At 42.8% G+C, this 18,960-nt stretch overlaps 2 protein-coding genes across 3 annotated transcripts; one reads left to right on the top strand and one right to left on the bottom strand.

Annotated features, from left to right (window-relative positions):
- Positions 1 to 5,485: 5,485 nt before the first annotated feature.
- Positions 5,486 to 7,603, top strand: LOC149271046 (isopentenyl-diphosphate Delta-isomerase 1-like). The gene is made up of 4 exons (XM_089507677.1): positions 5,486 to 5,627; positions 5,992 to 6,084; positions 6,459 to 6,589; positions 7,286 to 7,603. Exons 1-4 carry the CDS (start codon positions 5,486 to 5,488, stop codon positions 7,601 to 7,603), a joined length of 684 nt encoding a protein of 227 aa, XP_089363803.1.
- Positions 7,604 to 10,485: 2,882 nt separating this feature from the next.
- LOC149271045 (GTP-binding protein 4-like) lies at positions 10,486 to 18,092 on the bottom strand. Of its 2 annotated transcripts, none has more exons than XM_089507676.1 (17): positions 18,045 to 18,092; positions 16,558 to 16,728; positions 16,235 to 16,338; positions 15,995 to 16,131; positions 15,762 to 15,862; positions 15,513 to 15,609; positions 14,879 to 15,066; positions 14,729 to 14,794; positions 14,390 to 14,479; positions 14,019 to 14,129; positions 13,836 to 13,913; positions 13,683 to 13,734; positions 13,267 to 13,367; positions 12,953 to 13,150; positions 12,720 to 12,785; positions 12,401 to 12,541; positions 10,486 to 10,638 (listed from the first exon to the last, which is right to left on the bottom strand). In XM_089507676.1, the coding sequence occupies exons 1-17, from the start codon at positions 18,090 to 18,092 to the stop codon at positions 10,486 to 10,488; spliced, it is 1,902 nt and encodes a 633-aa protein (XP_089363802.1). The 2 variants fall into 2 exon arrangements, with proteins under 2 accessions (XP_089363802.1, XP_089363801.1); XM_089507675.1 differs by having other exon boundaries at positions 14,879 to 15,070; positions 15,517 to 15,609.
- Positions 18,093 to 18,960: the final 868 nt, after the last annotated feature.

Below are 18,960 nucleotides of genomic sequence, written 5' to 3'. Positions count from 1 at the left end.
AAATTTTTCACCATATTTTATAATTTTTTTAATAGTAAATAATATGATACAATCAAAACAATGTCATCTAAAGAAAGCCCTTCTTGTCCTGAAAAAAACAATATCTAATGTGTGTGGGTTCAGTAAACGGGAAAGAAGAAAATTACAGCTAAACACAAGCAGCGCAGAAATGTTAAAAAGGCCATTGTCACAAAGGGTACAAAAAGTAAAATCAGCCTTTGTCTCGAAGGGGTTAAAAAAGCACCTAACTTTGAGGGTGCGGCCTATAATCGAGCCAATACGGTATGTATTATTTACATTTGTTTTGCCTTTTGTTTTTACATCAAACTGACTCTTTTTGTTGTTCTTTTGCATTTCCAGACATTCGCCAGGCTAAGTTAAAGTTCAGGCCGGTGGTTCGGAAGTGACGTCAGACGGAACATATCAAACGTAAGCAAATATGGGAGAAAGAGACGAGATCTCAGAAGTGGCTTCTGCCCTCGTTTCTGCTACTTTTTATAGCCTTGAAATGTTTCCTGTCCATGTCTTTCATCAAGTTGATCTTTCCAAATATTAATTTGTTTGTGTGAATTGTTAACTAGAACAGCGTCTGGCCCTACAGAAGAACTCCTCATATTTTCTGCAACCATCAAAGACTCTCTGGTCATTTTTGGTTAAAAGCTCATGGAATCTTCTCCTTAAAGCATCTTTAACGTGGAGAACGGCTATGAGCCGCTATGTAAACGCTTCATTTTTTTTACAACTGTAGCTTGGTCTACGATTCCCGCATCTTGTGTAGAGTCGCCATGGTTCATTTCACAGTTATTTAAATTATAAAGTCCTTTGTGTGCATGAAATGGCAACCGCAATTTCCCAAGCAGCTTCAAAATGTCAAACATCCGTTTCATAAGCGCAATATTTTGTCCCTCCTTTCTTTTGGATGCCTGGTCTCGGGTTATCAATGTGTCAGCGCTTCGATGTTTGTGACGAAATAAAGAGCATCACATTGACTTTTAGAAACCTTGTGTTTGTCAGCAGCCTGATAATACCAAAAATTAGAGTAACCAGCAAAAAAATAAATAAAAAAAAATTAAAAAAATATATATATACATACACCATTACATAAGTTATGGTGGGTAAAGGTGAACACTTCCATTTAAATTTAAGGGTTAGTATAAGCATTATTAAACATCATCTGCAGACACCAGACAAGCCAGACGGCTTTTTGTTCCCTCACAAATCTCATGGTGCTGCCACAACCACAGGGGATTCTGGGTAGGCGCATGCAAATAAGATCAACAATTATAACCTTTGCCTCTATATCCACTTTAAACACGGATGCCTTGAAGGTAATTGCCCGCTGTACAAGACAGCCTTAGGACTGTCTTAAGGCTGTCTTGTACAGAGGGCAATTACTTCTATTACCATATCTATATATATGTATATATATATGTATATATATATATATATATATATATATATATATATATGTCTCATGTCTCTCTCACGTGGTACAGGAGACAGACATGGGTGTCCACAGGGTTTTTTCCGGGGGAGCAAAATATCCTCCCCTACCTTTCCCCTCTCCCACCTCACTACCGCCCTACCTCTTCCACATTGCCTAGCTTTGTTGGCTCAGGAAAGGGGTTTCCTGGCGGGAGGCAAATGTAAACTACCCATTAATAGGTCAAAATATATGACCACGGTGATAAAGGAACATGGACGTGGTCAGCGGAGAAGCTAGGTAGACATTGAGAGGGTGAGCGAGCATGAGAGAGTAAGAATGTGAGCGAGCATGAGAATGATAATGTGAGAGATAGTGGGTGAGAGTGAGTAACAGTGTGAGAGAGCATAAGGAGTGAGAGTGTGATTGTGAGAGTGAAAAAGCAACTAAACGCTAACAGACTCATGGGAATTGTAGTTTGCCTGTTAACCACAGACCCCATGATGCCAGTATTTTGTGATACTCGCTGAGCTTCATAGGTAGGGTAATGATATATTGCAAACTATGCTGCACAAGTATTTGTCTGGCTCGCTTTATAGCGATGGGAGTTATACTGGATCACTATATAATAATAGGAGTCATGCTGTACCACCATCAGTGCCAGGTTATTTTGCATGCAAGTTGATTGTGATTTTCATCACATGTAAGTTACTCATGCCAAGTTACATATCACTATGAATTTTATGTAACTGAAATAAACAGTTCTAATATAATTAATTTCCTTGTTATTTATTTACCTACTTTCTCCAAAATAACTTCTGTAAAAATATAGTGAGGCGGGGCACAATTTTCTGTTCTTGCCCCAGGCACAAAAGGATCTAGCTACAGCTCTTGCATTTACATATACATACTTAATGTCATAATATATATACCGTATTGGCTCGAATATAGGCCGCACTTTTTTCCCCCCACTTTAAGTCTTTAAAGTGGGGGTGCGGCCTATATTCGGGGACTGCATGTCCCGGATGCCGGGCAGGCAGCGGGGTTAGGATACAGATCCCCCGCAGCGGTGCAGGGGACCTGCATCCTACTCCCCGATACACTTAGACAGCCTCCCCTGCCAGCACTTTCCACTGGGGGGGGTGCCGGCACGGGAGGTTGTCTAAGCGCATCGTGCGGACGGTCACCGGCTGGGGAGGTTGTTTACCCACATCGCCGCAGCCGGTGACCGTCCGCACGATGCGTTTTACCTCTGCCCCCAAGACTTACCAGAGCAGACTCCCGGGTGTCTTGCGGGGCCGGCGGGGGACATCTACGCAATACGCGTATACAACTTCCGGTGCCAGAACATCCGCTGAGTGCCGGCACCGGAAGTTGTATACGCGTATTGTGTAGATGTCCCCCGCCGGCCCCGCAAGACACCCGGGAGTCTCCTCTGGTAAGTCGGGGGGGGCAGAGTGGAAGCATATCTCGGGAGGAGGAGGACAGTGGCAGCATATCTCGAGGGGGGGGGGAAGAGTGGCAGCATATCTCGGGGGGGGGAGACAGGGTGGCAGAATATTTTTAAAAAAGCACCAAACTTTTAGGGTGCGGCCTATATACGGGGGCAGCGTATATACGGGGGCGGCCTATATCCGAGCCAATACGGTATATATATATATATATATATATATATATTGGTGGGAGTTCCCATTTAAATTAAAGATATACAGAGGATTAAGATAAGTGCAAACGCTATAAGATTACATGTCGGTTTAGGAATATTTCTAACCCTTGTACGCAATGTACCAGTTGAGCGAATAAATTAGTTTAGCCACAGATAAAAGGCTCGGTGCATTAATACAACCACCTATACCTGTTTATACACCCTATGCCATTATCCATCCCTCCCACATATCTCCATAGGCCTATAGACTATTTATATTATGTGACATACTTTCTATATGTAGGCATTGAATTACTTTCACTGCTTCTTCACCAGTGGGTAAATGGTAAATATATTCATCTAGCCAATGGGATAATGTCAACACAGAACAAACTGACAAAGCTAGTTTAATTTAATTTATTTTTTCTTAAATCCCACAGGAATGTACTACTGTTTGGTGTCTGTTCAGCGTGTAAAAAATATTTTATAGAAGGCAGAGACAGCCGGCGCCATATTTTGCTGTTGAAACACCTGGGAATTATCCGGTTTTGCCCCGAGTGTCGGGGTTTTTGCCCCGCTCTCACAGCGACCAGGCAGATCCTCACACATATTTAAACTGAACAGTGCAGCTCTACGTGACAGGTGACAGCCGGCAGGGGGCGGGAATTCACTACAGAGCATGGGAAGATTAGATGGGTATGATGACGCGCACTACTGTGGGCGTGTTTTAAGAACGCGCGTAGTGACACAGGATAGGGGGAGAGACGGGTTGCGGGAAGGGACAGGAAGTCCTACGGGTTCCGGGTGTTGCGGTGACCGATTGTTGTTTACTACGCGCTTTTCTAGGACACCCCGCAGTAGCCCCGCTTTACTCGGCTGTCCGCAAGGACTGAGGTGGTCTGGCGTGGTGTGATCGGCAGAGGGTGGAGCCGGGCTGTGATTGGCTGGGACATGCTGCGCGTGCTGTTGGGAGGCGGTACTCTCTGGTCACTTGGATGTGCTGCGGGTACCGGTACCGGGATACGTCAGACAGCGGGGAGAAGCTGGCAGTGTGCGCTCGGGTGGGTATTTTTCATTCAGTGTCTGGGGTGCAGGGGCAGCTGACAGGCCGGTGTCAGCCAGGTCCTGGACACCGGTAGTGCATGTGGGGGCGGAGAGGGGCAGTAAGACGGGCTGTACTTACTTTTCATCTTGGGCAGACACCTGAGGCCTGCATGGGGAACCCTATGAGGGAATGCAGGAGTCCCACTGCAGGGTCTTTAACCTCATACATGGAAAAGTCTTCTCTCAGCCTGACAGGAAAGAACCGGTTGGAGTTTTCTGAGTCACTCTTACTTATGAATTATTTAATAAGTTTTTTGCACATCCTGGCCCTTATTGAATAATTTGCTCTGTTCGGTTGAACTTCCTCCTCTGGCTGTCGGTAAAGTGCCTGCAGGGGGTGTTTTGATTTGCAGGTTTAGCTGCGACCTCTGACCTCTGTAGTGCATGTGGTAGCTGCGAGTTTCCCAGGTGTCCCTTTTGTAAACGCTCGGGCGATATTCTGCACAAATGCCCAATACGCTCCCTCCTCGGCCCCCAGCTAATTGCCCCTCTCAGGCGGTGATACTCTTACCGCCAGTCAGCTCTGGCACTGGATTGGCAAAAACGGTGACAGACAGCTGTGTGGGAAATGTGTTCCTATTGGTTTAGCTGGTAGCGGTTTCCTGCCAGTGATTGGCTGCTTCAAGCCAATAGTACTTTAAATAAAATCTGTTGTACAAACTCACGTTAAACTTCGGACGGGTTACTTTATAATATATTTCTTGCACCCGTCCCCCATGCATTGTTAGGTACTAATTGCGGGCAGTCAGTTCCAAGACTAGACATTAAGCTAAACAAGGGGTTAAACATTAGTGCCCCCTCATTGGGTGGCTGATTAATTTTTAGACATCATGTAAAATGACACTGGAGTTTCTGGCCGGTTACATGGGAATTATAAATCCTGTGCGCTAAAATATACATTTACTCTAATAATAAACCCTGAAACATCCTATTAAAGGTGCTGTTCCACTTAAAACATTAAAGTGACTCTGCAGCCGTCATGCTGGGCGGCCTCTATACATTTACACAAAGGTCCCCTCATGGGAAAGGATATGAGATTCTGCAGAATCCCCCCATTGCTAAACAATTTGGCCAAACACGTCTCTGGACACATGGTACGTCTACCGCCAGTCAGCTCCAGAGTTGCCTTGGGTTCCGTGGATGGGTCTATCGAGACCCTGCGCACGCTCGAATACAATAATGGAATGCCCGTTATATTCCCACCGTTGGCTTTGGTCACAAGGTTTTTCTATGTTTTTACATAAATGTACATTTGCTGTGGTCTTATTCTTGCATTTGTTTTTGTGTCTCCTAGTTTGAGAAAACTTACAACGATGCCTGAAATAAATACAGATTCGCTGGACACGCAGCAGGTGCAGCTGCTCTCGGAGATGTGCATCCTTATTAATGACGATGACAAGAAAATCGGCGCGGATACCAAGAAAAACTGCCACTTGAATGAAAACATTGACAAAGGTGAGCGCCTTCTTGCCTTGATGTGAAGCTTGGGGTCCAGATAGCCTCTTTGCAAATAGTTTTATATGTAATAAGTTATTATGTATACAGTCCTCAGCGAATAGTGTGATCATGCTGAAAACCTACTTTGGTCTCCCCAAATGATCGATCTGATGGTTCTTTGTGTTTCAAATTCAGTGCCGAGCCTGCGTTGAGCCAGAAATGTATCAAAGTTCTATGTTCAGAATCTGTCCTGCTATAGTAACAAACTGAATAATGTTTTCAGGGAACGTTAAATACTTGTTGCAGCCTTTTTGCTATATTTAATAAAATGTATCGTCGCCTTGCCGTCTGCAGTTGATTCATGTGTCGCTTTGTATTACAGGTTTGCTGCACAGAGCGTTCAGCGTCTTTTTGTTTAACAGTGAAAATAAACTGTTACTCCAGCAGAGATCAGATGCAAAAATCACATTTCCAGGTCAGTTCTGCGCACGCCGTGACATCAAGTCAAGTGGTTTGGGTAAAATGCACCAAAGCAGAAATAGTATCCGATGGTGTATTCTTCTGTTTATATAAAGTAGAAATATTTTGTCAATAGAATACAGATCTAATAAGTTGATTCCTTGTACTCACATCTGCTGTGTTTGTGCAGTGATGCTAATTTCAGAGAAGAGAATTGCCCCTTTCAATTACCCTGATATACTTTTAAGTAAGGAGTCCATCTTGGAAAAGATCCGTAAAATAAAAAGTGTTGTGAAAAGAGAGGTTTTTCACTTTAGTATAGAAAGTGCATGTATGAGCCATGGGTCACTTACTAACTTTTATGTCTCGTTTGTCTGGTCTTGTCCTTAGATTGTTTTACAAACACCTGCTGCAGCCATCCCCTGAATACACCGGATGAAACAGAGGAGCGGGACGCCATAGGAGTGAGGCGAGCAGCACAAAGGCGCATGAAAGCGGAGCTGGGGATCCCGCTGGATCAGGTGGGGCTCGTACATGCGTCAGAGGGTCTGTATAAAGTAATGCATCGACTGAGTAGCACGGATGTGATCATCGCGATTCACAAAATGTTCTTTTTATAGAGATGTATATATACTTTTTTTTTTCTTCTTCACTTTTTTCCCCCTTGGAAGAGACTGTCGTCAAAGTGGAATCCAGGTAGATATAGATTTTCTGCCCCACATCTGATCTGTTGTTGGATAAGTTCTATGCTGCGTTTTTAATTTTATTTTGGCTTTCTGGAAGGTGTCTGAGCTGCCACGGCCGGCGAGAGGCTGCCACACGTAACTGAGCTGCTCTGTTGGACGTTAACTGGAACAGATAATCTCTGGCATCTCCTAATGGATAAGCCTGTGCCTAAAAATACTCATTGAAGATATTTTTTCCTTCAGTATAAAAGTTCTTTTATGTTTTTTTTGTAGCCTACCTGATCTCCATCAAAGAATAGACTAAGTTGTAATTCACATAATTGTATAATTGAAAAAAAAAAACATTTAATAGTTTTTTTATATTATTATTTAATTCTAATTTATAGCCTGGATGAAATCTGAAGTGGTTATGACAATTGGTTGGTGCAGAAATGGACCACATTAAATGTGTTTATTTTCTGGAAGTTGAGGTTTGTTATAAAACTTGGGTATAATTAGACTTAATATTTTATTTTGTGCTTTTATTTACAGATAACGCCAGATGAGCTGAAGTATTTAACCAGAATTCACTATAAAGCTCAGTCGAATGGAATCTGGGGGGAACATGAAATAGATTACATCTTGTTTGTGCAGAAGGACGTAACGTTGAACCCGGACCCCAACGAAATCAAGAGCCACTGCTACGTGTCCAAAGAAGAACTCAAGAACTTGTTGGAAAGGGGGACGCGCGGGGAGGTTCAGATCACCCCGTGGTTCCGGCTCATTGCAGACACTTTCCTCTATCAGTGGTGGGATAATCTCGACAATCTCAAACCGTTTGAGAGTCACGACAAGATTCACAGAATGTAAGACGGACAAGAGCAAACCTCTGTCCGTCCTCCTGCGCAGTGAGATGCTCTAATGTGGATTAGGAAATGAATTCAACCTTCATAGTCATGTTAGTGAATTCTTAAACTAACATAATAGTTGCTGCTTAAGGAAATAATTCTGTGTTGAGCATTAAAAAATGTGTAATCAATGGGATAAATAGAATATAATAGTCTTATTTATATTTTTGTGTGGGACTCGTGTGGCACTTCCACCGAGAAGGCAGCGTGATTATGATGAAGCTAATACATCAGCGTGATAATAGATCTTCAGCAACGTCCAATAAAACTTTCCTTCCTATATCTTTGCTGGCACTCGCTTGTGGGTTGTTATTAATTTACCGCAGTCCTGTCCCTATACTTAATTTTAGTTTTAATGAAGCTAACATATCTTCTAAAATCCTGTTTGCTAGCGGGAAAAAAAGAATCAATTACTCCAGCATTTTGGAAGCCGGTGCTTTTGATGTGAGAATGATGTTTTACGGGAAGACCGTTGCTTGGATCTTAGTATTCTTATAAAGTAGTCCATAGAGTTTGGCCAGAAGCAGCCGACAAGTGGCGAAGGTCCTCTGATCAGCTGCTGGTAAACTAACAGTGTTTTGACTTTAAAAAAAACTGTGAGGAAACCTTTAGATAGCGTGGGGGCTGCACATTTCCACCTATAGTAAATTCTGGATGATAGTGAGAGGTAAAGGGTTAATGTAAAGGGCAATTCTCATAATTTCCTATTTGTTTTTTGTAGAAATCTGATCTGAAAGGTGTATGTTCTATAAATGTGTTAATTTTAATAAAGTAATTTTGCCCTGTTTTTTTCTCAATTACTGATGTTTAGGTGGAAAACTTTGCATCTCTATAAAATCTCACCACAGTGGGTATAAAAGGTGGGCATCAGCCTGTGGGTCAGGTTAGGGTTGTTTGATGGGACTGGTGTCTGGAGGAAAAAGTGAGATGCTAAAAGTCAGAAAGGAAGCGGTTATTATAATAAAAAGATGGGGTTGTTTATTTAAGATACTGGCTGCAGTATAATAATGTCACAAACATTCATACTCTTCAAATTGATATAAATATTTGATTACAGTTTCAGAGCAGGTATTCGCTGTTCATCCTTCTACCCATCATTAAACCTCAAAGCCTCCTTTGCCCCTCTCCCTGTATGATCCAGTGCCACTTTGAATTCACCTTCTGAGTTTTATACTCATACGTTGCATTGAAAGCTCTGACCGTATAATACACAACGGCCTCTAATCCCAAACCAAAGGCATAATGGGCTGAGGCTGCATACGCAACGCAAGAGATAAGATCACACCCAGCAAATGCTATTCAAAGGTACAGAGCTAAATAAATAGTACTTGCTGGGCGCCCTCTACTCTCCAGCTTTGTTTTGTGTACACGTTGGTCATTTCAGCAGCACCCTAGAGCGTGAATCGTTGCGCTTTTTAGGATGTTCCTTTTGTTGTGTATAATTGGGGGTTCTGCCACTTTGATACCCCATGAATGGTGTCCAGAAAAGGCTTTGCATTCCATGAGTCTCTTTGGGTTAAAATGCAGGGGGTCCCACTGATTCAGCTGATTGGTAAGCAATATAGCCTGAAAAAATTTGAACTCGCCAAACGTGGGGTACTTTGATGTAGTGGCGGGCGAAGCAATATCCAGCCGCATAGTGCGACGGGATCCCCAATATTAATGTCTCAGGTGTTTTTAAACAGTATTTGGTGGATGTGCACTTATCTCTTGCTTTGGAGAGAGAACCGCACCAGGGACTCCCCCAGCAGATGCCCCAAAACATTACATCCGGCTAATCTCACATGCAGAGAAACCAAACATCTCAACATAAGGCCAGTCTGTCCGTTGTCCTAATGATGGCTCGCGTACAAATCAGGAGCTGTAGTGAGTGCTCTGTGGTCTGAGCCAGGCTGGAGGAGTTGGTGTGGAGGAACTATTGAACAACTTTGGGGTGAATTGGAATGAGAAGTCATGATTCTTCATCCAACATCCAGTGCCTGACCTCACAAATGTTTTCCCAAAAGAGTGGAGGCTATTAGACCCCGAGGGAGAGAGGGAGAGAGAGCAATTAGATATTAATATTAATGCTCATGGCTTTTAATGGGATGTCTAACAAGCTCATAGAGGTAGGGTGAGCGCGTGTCTATATACTTTTGGTCATATAGTGTATATGGCTGCATGTTTGGTCTGAAACGGCAGAAACAAAATTGCAACGCAGACATTCTGTTTTAGGAGTAAGACCTCACAGTTCGTCAAAAATGACAAGTCATCAATTTAACAAAGTTTACATAATCTATGTTTTCTACCTGGTTTCAGACATCATAGGCTGTTGGCGGCCCATACCATAGGTGTTGTAGTTTCACAACCACCCTGTATCCGTCCCTCCTGTACCAGTTGTTTGGTATTACAAACTATGTATTAATGCTACCAAAAAGTAGTGCCATGAGAGCATCAGAAAAGAATTAGACAAGTTCATTAAATAAATACCAACAGATGTTGCATATTTATTTCTTAAAAGGACCGCTTCAGAGGCATGTACCTTGCGTGGACTCCGGCATGTTACACGATTCTATGTAAAAATAAAGCCTGCCTTTCAATAGCTGAGATAAATAGAAAGGATTTTTATCAGTTCTCAAATTAATATTTCGCCGCACGTAGCGCTACGAGAACCGACCTATAAATTCTGCAAATCACAGTAAACCGATCTTTCATTAAACAGTCCGTTAACCTCCAGCGTATACAGAGTTTGTGGTTGGGTGGCGCGAGGTGACAGATAGAAGCTGGAACCCTTGGTTTGAGAGATTCTGTAGACCAGTCCTTTGGAGCTGCGGAACGAGAGGACTCCTTGTTGCACGGAGAGCTTTATCTTCTATCTGTCTTGCCAGATTTCCTTTTGCCGGCCAATAAATGCTTGGGTTTCAGATCGAACACGTGTCTGTCCGCTTCGCCCTTCTTGCCCAGGCGATTCATTTTCCTCTGGGACTTTTTCATGATTGCCTTGGCTTTCTTAGCCATCTATTATACAGGAGAGAGAAAAAAACAAACTGATTGTAACTCAACGATTGCAGAGATCCTAACGGTACCCGTGCAATGCCTGGGCTCACTCGGCAGTAAACCCTAATTGTACAGATAACCGGGGGTTCCACATCCTTAAATATCATATAGAATTTCATTGTCCTGACTCAAATACATGTGTATACTTAATGAGTGTTGACAAGTTTATTCAACGCTTTACAAGTGGAAGGCCAGTAAATGCCATCAAAAGTACAGTAGTCCCTGCCCTGTAGAGTTTACGGTCAAATATAAGGGAAAAATTAAATAGGCTGAACTCTAGGGGTTAATATATCCAGGCTTGCTACCCACATAACTCCCCAGACATACAGACTAGGAACAGCTGCTGTAGCTATTCAAACTTCACGACTGACACTTGGTGAACCATGCGGTCCAGCGATGATCAAAGATAAAGGAGGATTTACAAATCCAAAGGGGAATCGGACAACAGAGGTGAAATACAGTTTGACATTTTTAAAGGTTGGTGGGTACGTGCATTGTTCAGCTAATACCGTATTTGCTCGATTATAAGACGACCCTGATTATAAGACGACCCCCCAAAATCTGAATATTAACTTAGGAAAAAAGAAAAAGCCTGAATATAAGACGACCCTAAAGGAAAAAAGTTTTACCAGTAAATGTTAATTCATGTAAACTATTTTTTTTAATAAAAGCTATGATTGAGAAAAATATTTTTTTTGTTTTTATTTCTTGTATTTTCCAGCCTGTCCCCCAGTTACGCACATCTGCCCCCAGGCTTGCCACACCAATATGGCACTGTGGCCCATGATATGCCTTTTAACCCTCTATATGCCACTGTGCCCCATGGTATGCCTTTTGACCCCCTATATGCCACTCTGCCTCCAGAAATGCCTTATACCCCTATATCCCATTCTGGCATTTAGGGGGTTAAAATGCATATTATGGGGCAGAGTGGCATATAGGGAGGTATAAGGCATTTCAGGAGGCAGAGTGGCATTAAGGGAGTTAAAAGGCATTGTATAGAGCACTCTGCCTCCAGAAATGCCTTATACCCCTATATGCCACTCTGGCATTTAGGGGGTTAAAAGGCATATTATGGGGCAGAGTGGCATATAGGGAGGTATAAGGCATTTCAGGAGGCAGAGTGCTCTATTAAATGCCCCCTTAACGCCACTCCAGAAATGCCCTATGCCCCCATTTAACTAACACACACACACACACTCTCTCCCCCCCCTCCCCTCTCCTCTCTCCCCTCTCTTACCGGTGCTTCCAGCCGGGGCAGTGGGTTGACGTCGCCTTCTGCTGCAGCCGGAAGGAGGTGGAGTTGGCAGCGGGGGTTTGTATGCGTCCGTCGCGTATACTTTCTCTGACAGTCGGGGAAGGTCTACGCGACGGACGCAGACAACCCCCGCTGCTAGCCACACCTCCTTCCGGCTGCAGCGGACGTTGTCTACGCGGATCGTGTAGACGTCAACCCGCTGCCCCGGCAATACAGCAGGAAGCACCGGTAAGTGTGTATGATGGGGGGGGTGAGACAGGAGGATCCAGGTCCCCTGCAGCGGTGCGGGGGATCTGGATCTTAGTCTCCTAATCAGACTCTATTTGAGGTCTGATTAGAAGACGACCCCGATTAGAAGACGAGGGGTATTTTTCAGAGCATTTGCTCTGAAAAAAACCTCGTCTTATAATCGAGCAAATACGGTAATATAACTGTTGTGTGCAAACAATAGAGAAGAACACAGACCTTGACATCACGGACTCCAGACTGGTCCCGCGGAGTCCTGGAGTTGCTGCGGCTGCGAGTGACGGACGTTGGAGGCTCGGACTCGTCACGCTTGCGCTTTCTTTGCAAACTCCTTGATCTGGCTTGGGTTGCATAGTGAGTCTAAAGAGAACATTGTTATCAGTAATATATACGTAAAAATGTACATGTCACCCCCAGCATCACATTGTATTTAATTATATTACAAAACGGTGCTCTGACAATGGAAGAGTAAACTGGTCATTTTCATTAATGCAAAGAACTTTCAATGCTAAGAACATTAACGGAAAGATGTTTTTACCTCTTCCTTATCAGTCATATCGAGCCCAAGTTCACCCATCTCTTTCTCCAATGTCTTGCGCTGAACCTGTAGAGACGACATGGAAAGACCATTAGAATTATACCAATACACAGACCATCTACACTCACTCCAAGACACCTACTCCCGGTACACTCCCAAACCAATCCACTAAACTCCCAGCACGTGGCGTGTGGGTAATAAACCTGCGCCCCATATCTGCCATTAACACTTGCCCTTTTCGCTGTTCTGGGAAGATGCGGCCTGTGTGTATCTTTTTCCTTTGATGCGAGGACCTTCAGTCTTTTCTTCTCTCGGATCTGCTGAGCCAGCTCCCTGATCTCTGTCATTTCTTCATCCTCGCTTTCTATTTCGCTATCATATTCACCAGCGGCTTCCTTCAGTTCCTCCTCTTTCTCCAATTCTTCCAGTTTCTTAAGGGGAAAGAGTTTCAGTTAATTTTAAGAAACGTCAATTTCCCACTATTTAAAAGCATAAAGTCGCTGGATAAGCACATAGAGAGCTTTTCTAACGTAACTTCTGGACTTACTTTCATGATGTCGGGATCGATATAATCAGCAATGTTGTGGCCCTGCCAGACTTCTGGTATCTTGTCATATTTTTCACTCGAGTTCATGATATCCCAGTATTCTTCAAAAATATATACATTCATGATCACTTTCTGAACAGCATTGATAGTTCATTCACAAATAAAATGCATTAAGGTTCTATAGTAATAACTAGGTTTTGTAGGATCACCGTTAAAAATAAACGGGTCAGCCGATCATTAGACGGATCTGCACCAAGAGATCATACATGTACATGTCTGGCATGGAGTATAGCTAAAGATTCATTTTAATCACAAATCCCACCGATCTTATATTTAAACATATTTCAAATACAATAAATGAAACACGGACAGGTGGAAATGTAAAAAGAATGCAGTAACTGGAACGGTGTACTTACTCTGAAGATCCAAGATGTAATCGTCACCCATTTCTACCTCCAGGTCCCTTTCCTGCATAGGAATAAATTATCAATGAAAGAGAAGAGTCAGAGATGTTCTCTATTCTACGCGATCAATTCTTAAACACGCGACTATTTCCACGAGCGACTCACCAGCTTCTTCTTTGGAGCATCGGTTTCCATTCGCTTCTTTCTTGTCAAAGCACCCTCTGGGATGAAAGGCGGCCTCTCCTGAAAAAGACCCCCAAGAATATCAAGATACCAAGCAGCAAAATTTTTAGGAGATGAGTCCATTAAAAAAACAACCTATTGTAATCACCGAGATGAAAATCTCACCTTTTGATCTCGTTTAGCTGGTACAGCCAGGTGCAGCCTGTTCAGGACATCATTCACCTTGTTTCCTTTCATTTTGGTTTCAACGCGATGAGCTAAAAGCCTGTCACAGGCCTATAAAGGAGAAACACCCCCAAAAATTATATACCAGATCTCAAAAGTATTACACATAAGATCTCTGGAAAGGGTTCAGAGAAGTGCTACAAAAATGGTTTGCAGAAAAAGTCAGAGGCTCAGATGCAATATAAAGACGTTTTACTTTACTGAGAGGGTGGTAGGTAACTGGAGCAGCCTCACAGCAGAAGAGGCAAAGGCGACTTCAACGAGAGAGAATTCAAACATGCATGGGAAAGGCATAAAGCTATGAAACAAACCTCGGTTTTAACTTGGATCACACCTTCTTCTGTAAGAGTGCTGGTTTCAATCACCGGCAAGCCTTCACTCTCCAGGTCTTTGAAGATTTGCTGAGAAGAGAATTAGAAAAAATAGTTAATAAAAGGCACAAAGGGATGTCATTTTTCTTCAGTTATAGGAACCTAACTTGTAGAAGACATCTGAGTTTATCCCCCCCCCCCCATCCTTTTACTCCTAAGAAATATTGGTTACATGTATAAAGGGGGTTCTAAGGACATTAAGGTTGAATTTAGATGCAGTGAAAAGGCTTGGTGAATCCAGATAGCGCTCTAGCTGCAGAGGCTGTGAAGGGTTCTTACCTGCTGTTCTTCCGAGAGTTCAGAAAGCCTCTTAACGTCACATTTATTCACCACAACGATTAACGGCTAAAAAGAAATAAATATATAAATCACAATTGTTTACTAAACACGTAGAAAGCATGATTATTTTTTTTTCCAGGGACCGCTTACTTTGTTTGAAAAGAGGGGACGGATGTTGTTGAAGAGCTCCAGCTGCTCCTCCAGAGAGTGCCCACACTGCTCAGAGACGTCCATAACGTATAACACCGCGGCACGGAGGTGAGCCAGGGCAGTGATGGCCTGCATCTCGATGGTATTCCGCTCCTCCAGCGGGTGGTCCAGGATACCAGGCGTGTCGACTACCTGGAATTTTAAAAAGTTGCCTCAGCACCCTAAATAACCGAGTCATGTGGCAGTGAGGATAATCCCAAAAATCCCAACCCAATACTAAAGACGAGTCCATAATCAGAGCTGCCGTGTTTGGCCCTCGGTTGTTCTGTCAATGAATGATGCCACATCGCCAGTCTGCGCCTGGCCACCATGATTGGTAATATACACATAACAGACAACTCAGCCATCATTACCAGCCAAGCTCAGTAAAATAATGCTCCTTGGTAACCGCCATTTTTGGGAGGTAGGAACTAGGGCAACTAAACAGACGGCAAACAAAGTAGCCAAACTTTATCGCTACCTTTTGTTTAATTGCCAGTAAATAAATAAGCCACTCAGAGGTGTAAGTCACATTACCAGTTGTAAAGTGGCTTTAAGTGTGAATCCCACAAACTTCGAACAACATTGAGAATACTAACCTGCCAGCGCAGATATTTATAATCCATGTGTCCAACAAACAGAGACTTTGTGGTAAAAGCGTACGGCTGAACCTCCACGTCCGCTCTGGTCACCTACAAATAGAAGAGACAAGTCCGTTAACTTTCCGCCCGGTCACAAAGAAAGCGAGCCCTGCCAGCACTCTTCCCATATACATAAAAATATATTTTATAGCTTTTCTTTTGGGATTTTTATGGGAAAAAAACAAACCAGAACAAGAACAAACCTTGTTAATGAAGCTGGATTTGCCAACATTTGGATAACCGCAGAGAAGCAAGGTCCTTGTGTTTGGATCGATGGTGGGCAGACGAGACAGATGCTGTCGTACTGGTTGTAGAAAAGAAAAAAAAAAAGAGATAGATCAAAACGGGGAAAAAAAATAGGCATTTTATTTCCAAAATTCCTACATTTTACAACCTGAATAAACCCATGTAAATTACATATAGATCTGCGCGATACCTTGCTCTAGATACTCCAGACTCTGCTTCTGTCTCTTGATGATGGTGCACATGCGCCCCAGAGCCGCTCTCTTTAGCTGTTTGCAGCGGTATAAGGAATCGCCGTATTTCATGAGTCTCACATAATCCTTGGCGACGCTGAAACAGAGCGAAGGCACGTAAGCAACCGGCCGGGGGGTCGCAGAACATATTATAATAAAAAAAAAAAAAAAAAAAGTGCCATAAAACAGAAGGGTCTTACTTGTCCACGAGGTTCTTGGCAATATTGATCTGACCCAGGGCCAGTTTGTAATGGTCTTTGTCGTAAAGGACGTTCATTAAGTCGGCATAAAACGGATGCACATCCTGGAAATAGAAACGCACATATTTCAAATAAATAATCAACAGATCAATTCCCCACCAGCTAATAACTTTTAGCTCAGTTTCCATTTTAAAGAATATTATATACAATTCTAGCAAACATTACGTTATTTAAATGCACCGCAGGCTTTAACCCTTTGTAAACGTTAAGAAGAATTCCTTAAATACCCGCTTTTAAGGTGTTATCAAGCACAAGTTACTTACATCTAGTTTGGGGAAATCGGTGAGGATCTGAGACAGCCTGTCGTGGTAATTCTGCTGAGTGTATTTGACTTTTCTCATATAAAACTGCCGAATGCGATGGATCTGGTAATGCTTGTGGATCACCGTTGGCGTCTTTCTCTGGGTCTTCGACAGGGTTAGATCTATGAAGTCCTGCGGATAAAGAAAAGCCACTATTTGGTTACAACAGAAAAAAAGCACGTAGAAACCCCCACTCAGTGTTTTAAACTCCCTATACGAACCCGCATTATGCAGCATGTATAGAAAAATGGGCAAACCCTATAGACAGCAGCTGCCAGCCAACCAGCGGCATTTACAATACTTTGGCCCAATGCAGCCGCTGAGAAAGCAGTAAACGGCAGCAAAGTGCGCTTATAAAGAGAAATCAAGCATCAATAGCGTGATGAAATGGATTTATACAGCTTGGCAGGCATGGCTTTTGGTAAGACTATTCACTGATCATTGCTCAGTAAAAGGAGCTGGAAAATCTGAATCTGAGCAAGTGGTTGGTATGTGGAACTGCCCCTCAGAAGAAGTGGTAGAGTAATACAGCAAGGGGATTTAAACATGCATGGGACGCATATAGATCCTAAATCTAAGACAAGACCAACAACTGATTAACATCAGTCGACAGGCAACTAGACAGGCCGGAAGGGGCTGATCTGCTATATAAGTCACCAATAAGCTCCCTTCTTAAAGCTAATAATAATAATAATAATAATAATGAACAAACCAGCTTAAGAAGAAATAGAGAATTTGCTACAGAAAGGGTTTAAATGTCTTGTGGGTAAAACATAAGTTACATTGTATGAACCTTGGCGCTGGTTACAGTGTCATCACATTACAAGCCTCTAAAGGAGGATACTTATTAACCCCTACGCTTCAAGAACAGCAAGAAAAGGGAACGCTCCTTACGCATAAGCTAGAGATGATGGACAAAAAATATGTTGAAAATACAACAGCGATCATCACTAAATAACATGCAGAAAAATTACAAGATGGTATTTAACAAATACTTTATATTTTATTTTGAGCGCCGTGGCCTTAGCCAGAAATTTGAAGAATGTCCAGACAAGGAGCAACAGAAAATGTACTAAAGGTCCCAAAATGATTTGACCTATATAGGGTTTAATAAAAATAATTGGGGAAGGAGGGACTATATAATGGTAGTGTATATATATATATATATATATATATATATATACACACACATATAAAATATGCGTGTATATATGTATATACATATAATGCAAGTTATCGAACACCAGTCACATTCTGCATTGATACGTATGGCGCGGGGCTGTATTCACTGGTAATAGGGACTGGCTGGGCCGGGAAGCCATGTTCAGCCTGCGATCACTCCTTTCCACGTGTGCCTCCTGCCCTGACTTTAAACCCGTGTTCTGCCCCCCGCCGGCGAGGTACAAACACCCTGACATGGGGCAGGAAGACGCTCTGCCCCGCCGTACCTTCGCGGACGGGACCATCATAATCTTCTTGAAGTTATAAAGCGCCATGGCTGCAGCCCTCGGTGTCCCGGCCCCAGCTCCGAACGGAAAGCGTGAGAGCTAAAGGAAGCGCTCACTGACAGGAAGTGTCAAGCCGGAAGGAGGCGGAGGCTGGAGGAGCCCCGCCATAGCTATTGTGGGCAGACTGCCTCCGTGTTGTTGCTTGTTAAGGGTTGCTTGCATTTCTATACATGAATAAAACACACACCTGCCCATAAACATACACACATCTACACTGCTCTCACACACACACCTGCCCATACACACACAAGCTTACAAACACACGTATATACCATATTTGCTTGATTATAAGATTAAAATATTAATTCACATGTAAACTATTTTTTATATTTAATAAAAACTATGATTCAGAAAAATGCATTTTTTTGTTTTTATTTCCTTTTATTTGACATCCTGCCGCCAGTTATCCACATCTGCCCCACAGCTTGCTACTCAAAAGTCCAGGAATAGATATAGTTAAAATAACCCCCATGCGGGTATAAGCAGAAGCCTTTGACCTACCAAAATCTCAGCAAATGCCCTAAAACCACAAACATGTAAAGTGAGATAACGCGAATCTATACTTGTCACAGGGAACCCCGCTTTTATTGTATTGTTTCATATAAGTGATGGAGAAAAGGACAATTCAAAGCACCTTTTTCAGAAACGCAGGTTGTTCTCCCGGGTTCTCTTGGCAGAACTGTGTTTTATTACAAATAAAATCTGTCTCTTTATTTGCAGCCATCCATTCATTTTATGATGTAAATGACTATTGTAGCTGGAAACAGCTGATTTTTAATGGAATCTCTTCATAGACATACAGAGGCCCTTTATCACTCCCATCACTCCTGTGTTCCAATGGCCCTTTATCACTCCC

Source organism: Sceloporus occidentalis, unplaced genomic scaffold, assembly GCF_023333645.1.
Source record: "Sceloporus occidentalis isolate IW3139 unplaced genomic scaffold, rSceOcc1.0.p SCAF_587, whole genome shotgun sequence".
NCBI classification, from domain to species: domain Eukaryota; kingdom Metazoa; phylum Chordata; class Lepidosauria; order Squamata; family Phrynosomatidae; genus Sceloporus; species Sceloporus occidentalis.
This window is presented reverse-complemented; position numbering and strand designations above follow the sequence as displayed.